Genomic DNA, 16,409 nt, shown 5'->3' on the forward strand with positions numbered 1-16,409 from the left:
TTTTCTGCCTCCCCCACTCTCTCACCAGATTGTAAGCTTCACAAAAGAAGGGATTTGTTTTGTTTACAGACATATCCCAACAACATAGAACAATGCACTCAGTAAATATTTGTTTAGATCAACTTTTTCAAATATGCTAAGTCAGACTGCTGAAATTCATTGATAGGTTCTTTTCAAAATAAATGGGCAGGAAGAAAGAAGGAAGAAAGGAACTTTATACCTTTATTCTAGAGTCTACTCATCTAGATATGCTTTTTAAGCCTATATATCTTCTTTTAAATATCTTTCAAGTTGCTATTTAGTGTGGAATGATGTCATACTTTGGAAACAATGTGAATATGGTAAATGAATAAGTTGGTTAAAATAATATTTTTAGAAAGGAAGCAAGGGAGGAAGGAAAGATGTGACTCAAATAATGAGACCAGTTGACTTGAGTCACTGGTGAGTTGGCAATTTCAATGCTCTGGACAATGGAATCAGGACACTCACTGGCTAACCTCACATGAAGATTACTTTGAGCACTAACACTTACTTTCATATGTAAGACTCAATATTTTCCAAAATCAATAAATGTTACTTATCCATAATAAAAACCAATGTATAATTCTGTCATGCAAATTTACCAACTCAAAGTTAATAATAAACGTTTTAAGGCTCTCACATTTGGATTGGAGCCCAAAGAGATGCAGTGTAATACAGCAAAAAAAAGCATGCATTTAAAGCCATGTGGACCTGAGGTCATTTCCCACTTACCTCCTTATACTGTATGATGTTGGATAATGACCTTAAGTTCTCTGAGTAATATGACCACAAAAATTCCCATCCCACCATAAAAATCACTGGCAGAATGAAAAGAAATAAAGTGAATATAGTAACAAGCAATCACGGTCAGCTCAGGAAACTCCTAAGTAAGCCATTAATACCTACCAGGTATTGGGTAGAGGACTTGACTCACATCATCACAGTTAGCCCTTATAAAAAGCCCACCAGATAGCAGTATTTTTTTTTCCCTGTCTTGTGGATAGGGAAATCAGAGCTTAGGGAGGCTGAGGGAAACAAGGGCTCATTCACTTCACCCTTTCCCCCAATTTTTTAAAGCCTTCATTAGATTTTTATTAGCTTCAGGAGTACTATAAGAGTAGGCTATCAGTACGTCTGTTTTTCTTGAACAAAAAATAAAACTGAAGAAAGCTGTTGAGTAAACTTAATAGAAACCTAACCCACAAATGTTATGTTTTAATTTTTGTCACTGTGCATTTTGTGTTTATAATGCTTATAACTTGAGCTTCTCAATTTATATCTTCAATTTTACATAGGTTACTTTACATTTGGTGTTCCGAGTCTGCAGACTCGGAAGTTACTCATCACTCCCCTTAAGATGTCTTATGGACTGAAAGCAATTATAAAATTCACTAAATTATCTTGGAAAGGGGTATGATAGTGTTTTGTCCATTCTGCAAAACAATCAGAAGTCAAGAGAAATGATTTCTGTCAACATAAAGAACAGAATAGTTGAAAATATGGTTGTGTAAGGAAAGAAACACTTAGATTCAACTCCTATTACCTTGGAAACACTATTTTTATTGCTCTGTCTTTTGATAATGAGAATACATGTGCTTTGAAAGTGATCCAGGTTTCTTTGAATAATATTTAAGTGTTTGTCCCTCAAGGTAGCTTTGAAATGATCTGGCCAAACTCCTCGTGTTAGAGATGAGAACACGAGGTTCAGAGAACTGAAGTGTCATTGCAAACACCATCCAATCAGTAAGTGGTAGAAGAGAAACAAAGCCAAGGCTCTGGCCACCCACCTACCCACTCTTGTTTATTTCTACTTCCTGCAGTTTTCCCTGAAACATTGCTCAATAAAACTTAAAAATACAATTCTTGGGCTCAAGGCAGGCTTGTAATTGACCAGAACAAATGGAGACAAGCGTGATGGACAATGTCAGAATTCTGAAATACCAAATAAGGCCATTTTTCATTTTTGGGGAAAGGAAAAAAAAACACACTAAAGGTTTGGAAATACCTGAGAAACACCTATTGACTCTGACCAGCACAGATAAGATATTCAAAGTTTAAAGGACACTGAAAACTCAGGGACTGGTGTTTCAGAATTTGCCTGAAGGTGAAAGATGCCTAGATGCTGGCCCTGTAAAGAGAGATAATTCAGCCCTAGAAGGAGTTAACTTCTTGTATTTAAAGATTTTCCAAATAGAATCAAATGCTTTATTTAGTCCCTTTAATCTGTGAATCTTTGTGGAAAGGGACTGGGGGCTTTCTTGTCCAATCCTAACGGCCTAGAATGTGTGATGGTCTCCCCCTCACAGCACCTAATAACAATTCATGGATTAAAGGCATGCTGAGGCATTACCTCTAACACTCAGGTGGCCTGTGTTGGAAGTTGTCCCAACAAATGGTAATATCACAGCTGTTTATTACGGGTCTTCATTACATGTTCAACCATCACATTTGCCCTTTGGCCTTTTCCCCAGAAAAAAAAAAGCCCTGATGCAGAGGCCATGGGTGTAACTTCTCTGCGGGGTGCTCTCAGGCTGTCCTCGTTTTGCCCCCAATTTGTTTCAGAGGAATCAGAAGAAATTACAGGCTGCCATAGGGTTCATAAGTCTGTAAATATTCTCTTTCAAGAAACTCCAGTGTATCAACATCCAAATAATAAGTTGTGGGTGGGTGTGTAAAATAATTACTGTCCAAGAATATTTTCCAGATGATTCATTTAAAATTTTTTTCTGATGTGATGGTGTGTAAATGAGAATACCAAGCCCATCAAATTAAGCCTGGGAAGAACCCCATATCTGCATTTTCGATAAGCACCCTGGGATTCCAGTGCAGTTACTCTGTCCTTAAGGTATTTAAAATATATGATCTAATACGCACATATTTAATTAAGTGCTTTACTCCTTTCTCTTTGCCATTTTGTAGCATAAAATCTTGTTCTCTAAAACATACTTCCTTGACAATAGTACAATCGACGCTTTAAGAGCTCATTGTTAGCTGTTTGGTTTTAGAAAATGAAATGTGTAAATGCAAGATTAATTATACCAAGTAAGAAAAGACTTGTATTATAGTTACTATTAAAATGGTTGTCAGGGACAATTGACCGGAAGAGTTAGGATATTACAAATGAAACCTGACAAATGGTCTCTTGAGAAAACACAAGAGCAACAGAAGGAGAAACCTTGGGCTTATGTGGTCATAAAATCAAAGTGAGATTTCCTGAATGTCAAGTCAACAAAGCAGGCAGTAACGTTTTTATGGTGGATACATAATCAGGGATAAAACTGCATATTATCTGGAATGATATAATTTCCTTTGATCATTGAGTTCTTTTGGCCAAATTTATATGTCAATAAATGCCACATGTGAATACTGTGGGAATTATTATTAAAAGGATTTAAAAAATATATAATCAGTTTTGAGGTAGAAACAAACTCATGTCAAAATCATTGATACTGTTGCTGATACTGTTCTGACATTGTTGATATCACTCATTGCTTCTGAAACTCTTTATATGTATCCTGAGTATTAGATAATTTAGGGAATTTTTATAACCTTAGACTATACTGAAATTTGTTATAACTCCTAGCTTGTGTTTCATATATAAAAGTCACCCTCAGGGAATGTGGGAACAGGTGAAATCAAACTTGTTTTGAGTTCTTCAGGGAAAAAAGATATAAGAATTGATTCCAAATTATGTGTTTTTTTTTTTAACATTTTAACTTTATTTTTGAGAGAGAAAGAGACAATGCGAGAGGGGAAGGGGCAGAGAGAGAGGGAGATGCAGAATTGGAAGCAGGCTCCAGGCCCTGAGCTGTTGGTACAGAGCCTGACGCAGGGCTCAAACTCACGGACAGCGAGATCATGACCTGAGCCGAAGTCAAATGCTTAACTGACTTAGTCACCCAGGTGCACCCCCCCCGCCACGCCCAAACTATGTTCTTTTAATTAACAACCATAATATATACAAAAAATCCTAACAAAAATAGGACAGTGTAGTTGACGTTAATTCTAAGCAAAATTCCACAGCACATTATGCAAAAAATGCTTTTTTGCTTGTTCTGTCAAAAAAAAATTGCTCAGTGGCACCTGGGTGGCTGAGTCAGTGAAGCATTTGACTCTTGATTTTGGCTTGGGTCATGATCACACGGTTTGTGAGTGTGAGCCCTGTGCAGAACCCTGCTAACAGTTCATAGTCTGCTTGGAATTCTCTCTTCTGCCTCTCCCTCTGCCCCTCCCCTGCTTGCTTGTGTGTGTGCATGAGAGTGCGTGCACATGTGTAGTCTCTCAAATAAACTTAAAAAAAACAAAACAAAACAGGGAAGACAGCAGAGAGTGCACCAAAACCCATCTCTTGGGTTTTTCATTTTTGTTTTTGTTGCTAGGGTTACTAGAGTTGTAATAAGGGAAGAACATTAGCTGAAGTGTATCTTGATTTCATCTTGAAAACATCACTCATTCATCTGAACATGACAGAATCGTGAGCTAGTAATAGCAGAACTGGGTTGATTCACCACTGGACAAAAGTTTGTAAATACCAACTAGTCATTGAGTGTCAGAAAGGTGTCTCTAGACGTGGCCTGCTGGACTGTGCCTTTGGCTTTTTCCAGAATGATCTAATTACCTGATTAGCAAATCACAGAAAATGGAAATGGGGATCTTATCTCTCCATTGACAGAATTTGAGGCCAGTAATTTTTAACAGAAACAACAAGCAAGATTTAATAACCTGAAACTGACAAGATAGGTGTAAAAACTATTTTGAAGCCAAAAATCATCTAAAAGTAGGATGGAAATAGCATAGTTGTGCTCTGTGGTTTCATAAAAGTTAAGGGTGTCCTCAGTTGCATTAGCAGAAGTAATAGGGAAGTGATTGCCTAGTTACACTTAATTGTTTTGGAATCTCACTTATTATACTTGAATCAATGCTGGGAAGCAGATATCAAACCTGAGTATATCAAGTAAGAACAGCCAAGGTGGTAGGTAAAACCCACTGTTTCACACTATGGATGCCTAAAGGAAATGGGGAGGCTTAAGTGGAAATGATTCATTGTAACACAATAAATGTGGATTTCAACTCTTCTCAATATACTCTAGAAGTGGACAGACCTAGGGCTCAAGGGGGAGTTTATTAGGGTGGATTCCAGTTCAACAGAAGGTAGCATTTTTAAATGATGCAGTGTATCTGAATAGAGCAAGTAAAGGAGATCAAGCAAAGATTGGTCTGGAGATGAAGACAATGGTACTGAAGCATCACATCAAGTAAGGTTCTAGATTAGAACCTGGGATTTTAAAGTGGGCTCTGTGCAGCCCTCAGGTTCAGGGTGTGCTTTGACAGGTAGTAGGAGATAGGAGATGCTGATTGGGTGGATGCCTGGGGCTTACAAACCAGTTCTGTTTGTTTGGATTTGGGTTCCTTGTAAGAACTTCTAAGCTAAAAGTTTCAGTGGCCAAAAATCAAAGGGAAAAAGAAAAGAAAAAGGGGGGAAAATACAAAAGGCAATAATTTAAGTTCTCTTCTTAAAGTCTCTGTCAGCTTAGGATTCTATGTAACAACAATAACAGATATATTTGAAAGATGTTAAAAATACCTGAAAAAGATACTTTCTCCTTAGAGAGTTTCAGAAAATTGTGTTCCCAAGGTTAGGCATGTATCTGTGCATCCAACACTCTCGTGTGCACTCTTTTGTATTCTCTCTGGTACATAAATGTGCATTTTAAGTGTTTTTGTATTTCTGAGAGAGAGAGAGAGAGAGAGAATGAATGAGAATATGAGTGGGGGTAGGGGCAGCAAGAGAGGGGGACAAAGGATCCAAAGCCAGTTCTGCTCTGACAGCAGAGAGCCTGATGTGGGGCTCAGACTCCTCACAAATTTTGAGATCATGACCTGAGCTGAAGTTGGATGCTCAACTGACTGAGCCACCCAGGCACCCCACAAATGGGCATTTTAAGAGCTCTCTCATGGCTAAGCTGTGGATATTCTCTACTGGTTTGTCTCATATATCCAACACTCATGATTCTGATCTTCCTGCTAGTGTAAAAACTAATAAAAATAGTTTCTCGTGTAACTCAAAGATCTAAGCACACTTTGTATACGATTAAGCTGAATATAAAATATCCAGTTACCCTTCTGGGGGAATTGGGAGAGTGTCTTTCTTCATTCATTAGTGTGGTTCCTGGTCCCCAGATATAGAGTCTACCTAAGGAGGCACTCACGTGAACCTAAAGCTCTGAGTAAACTCTTTGAGGTCAAGACTGTATGTGTATATACATTGCTGTGTTACAAAGCTAACTACTATATTTACTTACATATGCTGTGACATGTCTATAATTAAATAATGAAAGAAATCAATTATTACACAGTAGGATTATCAAAAATAGAACTGGTTAAGAGTACCTAAATTCATATTCTTTCAACAAATATTTATTGAGCACCTTCAATGTGTCAGGCATGGTTCTAGACACAAGGGACACCACAGCAAAACTTGATCTCATGACAGTTACATTCTAGTAGGGAAACTTAGACAATATACAGATAAACGTGTTAGGTGATGATAAATGCTATTAAAGATAGAGCAGGGTCAACGGATAGAGAAGAGTGGGGCTGCTATTTTCTATAGATGTATGAAAATACAAGGTTTATGCAGCAAAAAGGGCCTCAATGTGGATGCTCATAAAGAAAAACTAGGAGGTCCATTTTCATAATGTTGATGTTTCAAAGGTTTTGTGTAGAGCTGGTATCATCTGCCAGCTTTAGCACCTCTCTCTCCTTGGTGTGCATCTTTTACTTTGTGGTTTGTTTGGTTTCCTTTTGACTTCCTCGAAATGTCCAGGGTTCTGCAAGATTGTGTTACTTGCAACTTTTCTCCCCTTAGTTGATCTGCTAAAAATAGAATTCTAGAGTAGTTTCACTTCTTTTTTCTTCTTTTCAGCCCACATGCATACTTTCTCTTAAATTCTTTTCCAACATAGATGCATTTTTCTACTTATGTACATTTACTCCCATATTTTCATTTTTATAAGTAAGTATATCAACTTTGTCATTGGCATATGACTTTTTCTTTCTCTGCATAATATTATAATAATAAACAAAGCATCTGCTTCTTCAAGAAAGAGTTGGAGATCAAATTTGTGTTTTCATATTATAACTAATTTTTTTTTCATGATAAATCCAAGAAATGCTCTGTTTACCATAGAAAAACAAATATATTAGTTTGGATTTTCAAATAAAAACTTCAATGTTACATTTTATCAACATTATGGTTGATTATGTGGTTATTTCATTGGGAGACCCTTGTATAAATATAAAAAATGTATAAATAATAGCACTGCTTAAGCTATAAAATAGATTCTTGGCAAGATTTGTATTAGACTGTGAGGCTTATATGCATGTTTATAATTTTTTTAAATGAAGCTATAGTAACGTTCTTTATTATTTATTTTGAGACAGAAAGAGAGGATACACAAATGGGGAAGGGGCAGACAGAGGGGTGGGGGGAAAGAGGAATCCCAAGCAGGCTCCACTCTCAGTGTAGAATCTGACACAGGGCTCGATCCCATGACCATGAGATCATGACCAGAGCTGAAACCAAGAGTCGGACACTTAATTCGCTGAGCGGTCCAGGAGCCCCAATAACCTCTTTCTTGCCCCATACCCCATATTGTTAAGTGCTTATGAATATAGTGTCTCTGTCCCACAAGTAGAATTTATTTTTATTTTTATGCATCTGGAAAAGGTGAAGGGACAAAATGATGAGTTGGAAGCCTTTTCTTAGGGGTTAGAGGGCCTTTGATAATATTTTAAAGCATGATCCAGTAATGGTTTATACAGATTAGGGTTAAAGATCCCATCTGGTATAACAGTCTTATAAAATCTGTTCGGTGGTTGTTAGCTTATTACACATATCTAAATATTTTATGATTGTAGATTCATTCTTCTGCATTCCTATGGAAATATCTTTGGAAGTTTAACCTATCAAATTACATATATATATATATTAGAAACAATATGTTACAATTTATAGTGCATACTGTGTACTCACAGATATCCCTATAATATCTCTCATTTTGCAGCTTCATTATAACTGAATTTGGGTGCAGAAAGCAGTTGACATATAAAGAGTCTAAAGGTTAAAAACCACTTGAGGCAACGTGGTGAGATTAAAGTGTTCTGAAAAAATAAAATAGATAAATTAAAAATAAGGCCTTCAGGTTAGGCCTGGCTCTGTCATTAAGGTAATTCACTGTCAATTCAGGCAACTGAGTGAAGGCTTCTGGAGCACGCTCCCTTACAGATGTCAATCAGAATGATAGCTGTGGGTGTCTCAGACACCAAATCATTGTGGAAATGGCCAGGGTTAGGCAAAAGTGATGTGAAATCTGGTGAACTGGAGACCACCTGCCCTGCCCAAAGGCATTACATTAAAAATATTGGGACACCACCAAAGAGTCGAACGCTGTGCGCTGGGTCCAGGATGATTTGCACGCCCTGTTCCCTGCGCAGTTTCCGGCCACCACGGACAGGAGAGTCCTGGAACACCAGTCTCACGCGATGATGCCGCATGTCTGTGCTCACATTGATAGTAAACAGGGTAAATATCATTCCCATGACAATTGGAATAAAGATGAAGTTGAGGGTAGTGACCTGTAGTAGGCGGCATTCCTGGTCTGGGTTGGTATGAACATCTTCGTACTGAATGGGAGGCTGCAACCCTCCCATACACTTGCTCTTTAATCTAGGGGACTGTTTTTTGAACTTTAAGTTGAATTCCCACATTGGTTCCTGTCTGTTCCCAACAATCTTTCTGCACCAGAAAAGTAAGCATTTGGAATTCTTTAATGTGCTGGGAGTGCTTTCTGGAATGGCTGGATTCTTGGAGATTGGAGCAGCAAATGGCTCATACATATGGTACAGAGATCGGATCACACATGCCCAGAGACAGCGCAGCTTCTCCATGGACTCTGGTCGCAGGCGCAAAGGCAGAGAGGCATCCAGCGTGCAGTGCCTTCGGTACAACCTGGTCCAAAAGGCAGCAGTGCAAGTGACATTCCAGGCATTCTTACAAATCAGGGAAAAATTCACAATGTCCTCAGGACGGATATAGGAGGCCACCAATAGCCAAATTATCCATGGGATACTCTTCTCCTCCAGCCCCGTCCAGGTCTTCCTTGTGCCTCTTGCTCTTTTTTTTTTTTTTCTGGAGACGGTTCTCTCATGGATGCACAGCGTTCGACTCTTAGACTGGTGGCATCCTCAGTACCCATTCTCCCTGAGAATATAGTTACTGCTTCTCGTCGCTGAGGGCAGCCCTGTGCTGGGCCAGTCCATTAGTAATCAGATTCCGGTTTGGAAGGGGCGTCCGGATTGTATATCTGGTCAGTAACGCACGTGCTCTTCCAGTTCCCCGGGCTCCTGGTAGGGGAAGGAGAAGGATTGAATTGAGAGGAAAAACAACTATGATTTATAAACATATTTTAATGTAAAAAACGTGCATTTGAAAGGAGAAACCTGGCCCCATTTTCTGTGTTAAACCCCATTTGGTGCTATTGAGTTTGTTGTTCTTTATTCTTTTATCCCAGCAAAAATGGATGATCTTGCTCTAGGGAAAAATTAAACTCTTAAATCTCCAAACAAGGAAGTTTCAGCCTTCCCTTGTGATCAGAGAGGAGCCTTAGAGGCCTAAAATTGTTGCTACTATTGCTTCCCATTAAGCTCCCCCTCAAACTCAAGTGATTATTTTCTCTTTTCCCTTTACCCTCCTCCAGAAATAAAGGAGGTGACAGGGTTTTCAGAAAAAAAAAATATTGGGGCACCTAGGTGGCTCAGTCAATCAAGCGTTTAACTCTTGATCTTAGCTCAGGTCATGATCTTGCAGTTTGCATTCAAGCCCCACATCAGGCTCTGCGCTGACAGTGCAGAGCCTGCTTGGAATTCTCTCACCCTCTCTTTCTGCCCCTCCCCCACTTGTACACACACACACACACACACACACACACACACACACACACGCGCGCGCGCGCGCGCCTGCTTGCTCTCTCTCTCTCAAAATAAACTTAAATACGTTGAAGCATGGTGATAACTAAAGTATCTCTTTTAGCTCTAACATTCTGTGCTTTTGTATTGAATTCTCAGAATCAACATGTATTTATTAGGTACCTAATAAATTTGTTATGACTTGTGAGGGACAACATAAAACTATGAATAATGGTTTCTGCCTTTGAAGCATATAATTTAGCCAAAGAAATAAAACAGGTTAAGGAGATGAGAAGGCTAGTTCTTCAAGTGACACAAGGAAAGCATTCTAAAAATAAAATAGCTTTGCCTCCTCTCAAAAAAACCTTGGGTGTGCTGTCATCACATGCTGTAGGCACTTGCAGAATGGAAATACCCTGTAGTGTGAGGGACTAAAGAAAGACCATTGAGGAGGTAAAGTTTAAGTCCAAGATTCAGATGTAAGATCTGGACCAGGAGAGAGTGCAGTGTCCTCAAAAGCAGGGAGTTTAACTTCAGGAGACCTGCTGTAAGCCCTAAGGAATCTGATTGTTTTTGTTTCTTAGATTTTTTTTAATGGAATATTCTTGTTGGGAAAGTTACTACTAAAATTGTCACTTAGACGCTGAATATTTTTGATACATTCTGGTGTTGGTTGTGGTATGTACATTTCAACGTTGAAGCTAGAAAGTTGGTGAGTAAGAACAGACTTGGTGAATAAACATGTTCATTTGATCACAACAAAATAAATTTATCGCCATTGTATTTGCATTTTTACCCTACTAAGCATCTGTTTTCTCTATATCGTTGTCTCTAGATATAATCTTTTTCTTCAGCAAAACATCTTTCACCATTGTCCCCAAATGCTAGGAAATGTGGAATGACGAGGCAAGATGTATCCAGATAGATGGCCTAATAATGACTAACTGACATCATGCTTTTAAATTTATAAGCATTTTTACATGTATTTTAAACATTTGTTTAAAGAATTCCATAGTACACATTGCATTATCTTTCATTTACCCTAAAGAAAAGATACAAAAAAAGATTTAAAAGAGAAGCCATTTGCATGTCTATTAAGTATGATTAACACTGTCATGCACACAGTAGGATGCAACTATAGAAACCATTATTAGACCTAGTAGATCGCATAGTCTATGCCTGTGATGACATTCATTTCTTCAGTAACTATTTATAGAGCACTCAGTGTGCCAGACACTATTCTAATTTATGAGCATACGATAGTAAACAAGACAGACACGGTTATTCCTTTCTGTATTCTACAAAGATAGTTTGCCCATAGTTCACCAATCTAGGACTCAGATCTTCAGATTGCCAGGCTGTGTTCTTTACACTAGAATGACTGTATCAGTATATATACTTGAATATTAAAATTTTTTTGGTTTATTTCTGAGACAGAGACAGAGCATGAGTAGGGGAGGGGCAGAGAGAAAGGGAGACACAGAATCAGAAGCAGGGTCCAGGCTCTGAGCTGTCAGCATAGAGTCTGATGTGGGGCTCAAACCCACAAACCGTGAGATCATGACCTGAGCCAAAGTTGGTCGCTCAACCGACTGAGCCACCCAGGCTCCCCTATACTTGAATATTTTTAATGGTAGTGAAGGAATCTACTCTGATCCAGGGTGGGTAAAAACAAAAATGTTCCTAGAGTAGAATGAGATATCAGAAATTTGTGTCGAATGTAAGTGAAATCACCAAGATATTTATGACAGGAATAAATGCTCAGGGCAATTGCAGCTGCCAAGAATGGATCTTATTTTGCCTTCGTGGTTGTGTGACCAAAGAACTATATTCTCAGATGTAGTTTGCTCTCTCTAATTTGGGAGCCCTATGTTACAGAAAGATGTACTGCAAGAATAAAGAAGACCATGTATTGAGCAATATAAAAACTTAAGGGAACTTCTCTCTATATATGTATATCTATGTATATGTAGAGAGAAGCTCCCTATATATATATATGTATATGTGCAACTGTCTTTTACAACATGATTCTGGATACATCCTTATCCTTTCACTGTGATAATATAATGGGAGCCAAGCATTATTCAAAAATAAATGACAAAACCATCTTAAATAGAACTAAGGTTCACTGAGAGATTATTTCTGCTGACTAAGCATATGGAAAAGACACTTTATTACTTCAATTACTCCAGCAAGATCACACCTGGTGTTAGATGCATGGTTCAAGAACTTCAGTGCATTAGCTTAGCAGTTAGGTTATTAATCATGGGTGTCAAGCCCGTTCTGCTAATTAACCTTAATTGAGCTCTCTGTTATGGAAGCACCATTACCAATGAAACAACTTAGCAATGATACCCAAATAACAGAGCATGGCAAAACTCAGGATTAACATTACTTCCTGTGCTTGAATACCAATGCCCAATGCACTTTGCTGTAATACAAAATCTTGTATCTTCTATAAAAGCTTAAAAAATACATAGAGTAAAAATTGGTAGAATATGTATAAAATGTGCATAATAAGGTGACTTGGAAAGCATTTTGAAAACAACTTATGTGTTTGCATCGAATATTTAAAAGCAAGTAGAATATAGCATTTTTAATAAAAATAAGAATTTTTAAAGAATCAAAGATTAAAATCTCATATCATCCATTAGTTAATGTGACTGTAAACCTAGTCATGCTTGAAACCAAATCTTTATTTCATTTATGTTCAGTATTCCAACAGTGCCACAAAATGTCCATTAGAATAGAATTCTTCAATATTGCTTTATTAATCTGCCCAGAGAAATGCAGTGCAATTAATTCTAAATTTGATAACCAGCAAGCACTTCAAGTGCTCAATAGGTTATTTATTAAAAAGCAAATCAAAAAGAAATAAGCTTCACTGCCAATGAACGGAATGCTTGGATTTAAAAATGGCCAGAAGGCTATTGGTATTAATAAGCTTTGTCAAATTCATTTTCAGACATGCATGGAGGAATTCATACTATTTTTCCATTCATGTCACAGTGTCTGTCAAGAGGAGAGCTCAGATACCTTGGGGAAAGCTTTCTATGTGCAAGTATTTGAAAATAGAAAGGCAAAGACAGACATTTAGCAGATTCACAAGGGAAGGGAAACCCCTGAAGAATCTTGAGGAAAATTAAAGCAGCAACAATGGAAGTGTTAGGAAAAGGTTTAACCATTGATACAAATTTGGGCAAGAACAACGAATACAAATACTGGTGATACAAGTACTAGAAACTCAAAATCAGCATAAATAAAGATTTACATAGTATGAATGAGGCACCTCAGGCCATGGGTGAATATCTTATGGGCCCTTCCTTTATGCTATATTTACAGAGGTAGAATGTAAACATCCAGGAAGTGGCCCAATTTCATTGGATAGTTATACAGATTCTTAACATTGACCACAGGGATTTAATGGAATCTGAAAAAAAAAAAAATCTCCACTCCTCTAAATGCCTAAAATCTGTGTTCAGATAGTAAACAGGTGCAACTACAGATAAATTACTTAAGTTCTGATCCCTCACTGGTGCTATCCAATAGACCTTCCTGTGATGATGGAAATGTTCTATATCTGTGCTGTCCAATAAGGTAGTCACTAGCCACATATGCCTATTGAGCACTTGACATCTGGATAGTGCAACTGAGGAAATGAATTTTTAATTTTTGTCCTTAATATTAAATATCCACATGTGGCTGGTGTTGGGCAGTGCAAACCAGCCTCAGATGATTACTTTTATGACCTAGCAGGAGTAATAGATCTGATTCAATCACGGTTCTTTCAGTTGTGAGGGACAGAAAACTCAAAATGTGAACAATAAGGAGAATGTATTGGCTCATTTTAACTGAAAAGTCTGAATGTAGGCAGTGTCTGGCATAGTTCGTTCAGGGCTATTTTTTCCCCAGTATTCTCCTTTATTTTTGTGGTTGGGCAATGCCTTTATGCTAATTTTCCTGATGGTCACAGTGTGGCTGTTGGAAGCAACAGGAGTTACATGCTCCTTATTCATGTCTAATAGGAGAGGGAGAGAAAGAGCATTCCCTCCCACAACCGCTTAAAAGTCCAGAGCCTTGCCCTAAAAAAAAAAAAAAAGAAAAAAAAAAAAAATCAACGTGTAGAGCCAGCCACAACGTGTAGAGCGCTGTGTATTGCTTGGCTTACACCTGGTTTTCTTCCCATTCCCAAACAAGTTAACTTTGGCAAATGGAAGGAGATTTTTGATCAATGTTGCACCTGAAAGTTGGATTGGGGGAATGATGTTTTCTCAAAGAAAAATCTAGATGCTATTAGGATGTAGAAAGATAGGGAATGAATACAGATTAGGCAACTGATGATTTTCATCCAGTTACCTCCAAGAATTATACTCGATGATGTAATGTGGATAAAGCACCTAACAGTGCACCTAGTATGTTATAACCCTTCTTGTTCACGTATCCCACCTTCTCTATACTCCCTAGGCAACTATCTTAATCCTCTGGTGTCTTATTTTTTTCCATAGAGAATGTATTATTGTTAAGATTCCTTTTAGCGCTAAAAATGTGTTACTGATACCTACTGGTGATATGTTAACTCAGGGCATAGGAATAAGTGTGTCAAAGGAGAGTTAATTACATTAGAAGGCAATGAATAGCTACAGCTAAGAAAATGCCATTGGATTCTCTGTAACCCTGTGCAAGTGGCCCTGGTGATGGTCTTTCAATGAATAGAGAAAAGAAGAAACAACGGTGCTTATTTCTCATCTCCAGCTCCTCCTTGGCCCAGCTCTATTTCTACCACCCTCAAAGAGACGAACAGATAATAAAAAACAATGATATCTAGGCTTTAGCTGAAGAGCATGAGACTCACCTGAGGCTCGCCTTGAAAACTGACATGGAATTTGCTAGGCTGGGACTCAGGCACCCCTTCCTTTTTCTTAAGTGACTTTAATGTATACTATGGTTGAGAAGCACTAAAATGATTTTCTGATAAACAAGAGGTGGAATCAAAAGACTATACTATTGAGGGTCAAGTAGCAGGTCATAACTAAATGATAGGTAAAATAGCAACATAACTAATAGCAGAACTATGCAACATTTTTTTTTCAAAAATATGTACAAAATACATTTTTCATTTGAACAGAAAACAGTCAACTGGTTTCTCACTCTCAAGATTTTAAAAGCCTATGAATTCTATGAGAGATAAAGATTAAGTGGTATATTTCACTAACAAAGCCATAACAGATATTAAAACCAAATTAGAAGAAAAAAGAAAGCAGATCTGACAATTAGAAAATCAAGTCAGTAACATGGCAAGAAGTGTATAACAAGAGCAGAGAAGACAGGAAAAGCATCCAATGAAAGCTATTAGAAAAGAGGAGATTGGAAGAACAAAGAGAAGCTCTGTATACGGAGGGAACAGAACACTCTGAAGAAACAAATTACATTATCATTGAAGATGATTTCATGAAATGAAAGCAAGCATGAATCTTTCAGGTTTAATTGGCCCACGCTGTCTCAGAAAAAATAAATGATTTTAAAAATAGTGAATAATGAATCCTATCCTTGTGAATTTAATATATTTCAATGACAACCAAAAAATCTTACAGCTTATGAGTACCTGTTCTCTATTATATTCCATTCACCTAAGCAGATGATACCTTGTAACAAATAGGTATCTGATGAATATTTTTTAAATAAACAGATCTTTCATTAAAATAACTGACATATTATGTCATTAAAGATAATGATGCATTTTCTATATTTTGGAGGACTAAATGTCATCCAGAAATTTAGAAATTTTATTTTCATGTTGTTAAATACATTTTCAAATAGCATATATTCATGTATGTATATTTAGTGTGCTATATTGACATATAGTGCTCACCCATGTATTTTTTTGTAAAATTTATTTTTAAGGTGTAATCTATCTAAAGAAGGAAAACAAGGGTGGCTCAGTTGGTTAAGAGTCTGACTTATGCTCAGATCATGATGTCACAGTTTGTGGGTTTGAGCCCCGTGTCAGGCTCCGTGCTGACAGCTCAGAGCCTGGAGCCTGCTTCAAATTCTGTGTCTCCTTCTCTCTCTGCCCCTCCCCCACTCACACTCTGTCTCTTTCTCTAACATAAACATTAAAAAAATTTAAACAAGGAAAACAATACATAATTATGATTAAATTTTATAATCAGAAAAATTAAAGTTTTGCATAATTTGTATTATGCTAACAAGTATCATTTCTACTTTATTAAAAATTCAAAGGAATTAACTTATTTTTTTCTCAATTCGTAATTGACTTTGTTCTGCTATTCTGAGGTTTATCTCGTGTTCTTTTTTCACACTTCTTGAGCACTACTTTGATTTTAATCTTGTTTCTTCGATGTAGACCTTCACTCTGACCTCATAGGTTTTGTTTGATATGAAATATTTTTTTTTTGTTATTT

General features: G+C 37.4%; 1 protein-coding gene across 1 annotated transcript in view; it reads right to left on the reverse strand.

The window, feature by feature from the left end:
• Positions 1-8,430: 8,430 nt before the first annotated feature.
• LOC102963491 (transmembrane protein 183A-like) overlaps positions 8,431-16,409 on the reverse strand; it is a 120,245-nt gene continuing 112,266 nt past the window's right edge. The window contains 3 exon segments of the mRNA XM_015539368.2: positions 8,431-9,138; positions 9,140-9,205; positions 9,208-9,255. Coding sequence (XP_015394854.2) covers positions 8,431-9,138; positions 9,140-9,205; positions 9,208-9,255 — 822 coding nt within the window.

The sequence above is a fragment of the Panthera tigris genome, chromosome C2 (genome assembly GCF_018350195.1).
Source record: "Panthera tigris isolate Pti1 chromosome C2, P.tigris_Pti1_mat1.1, whole genome shotgun sequence".
Classification (NCBI taxonomy): Eukaryota; Metazoa; Chordata; class Mammalia; order Carnivora; family Felidae; genus Panthera; species Panthera tigris.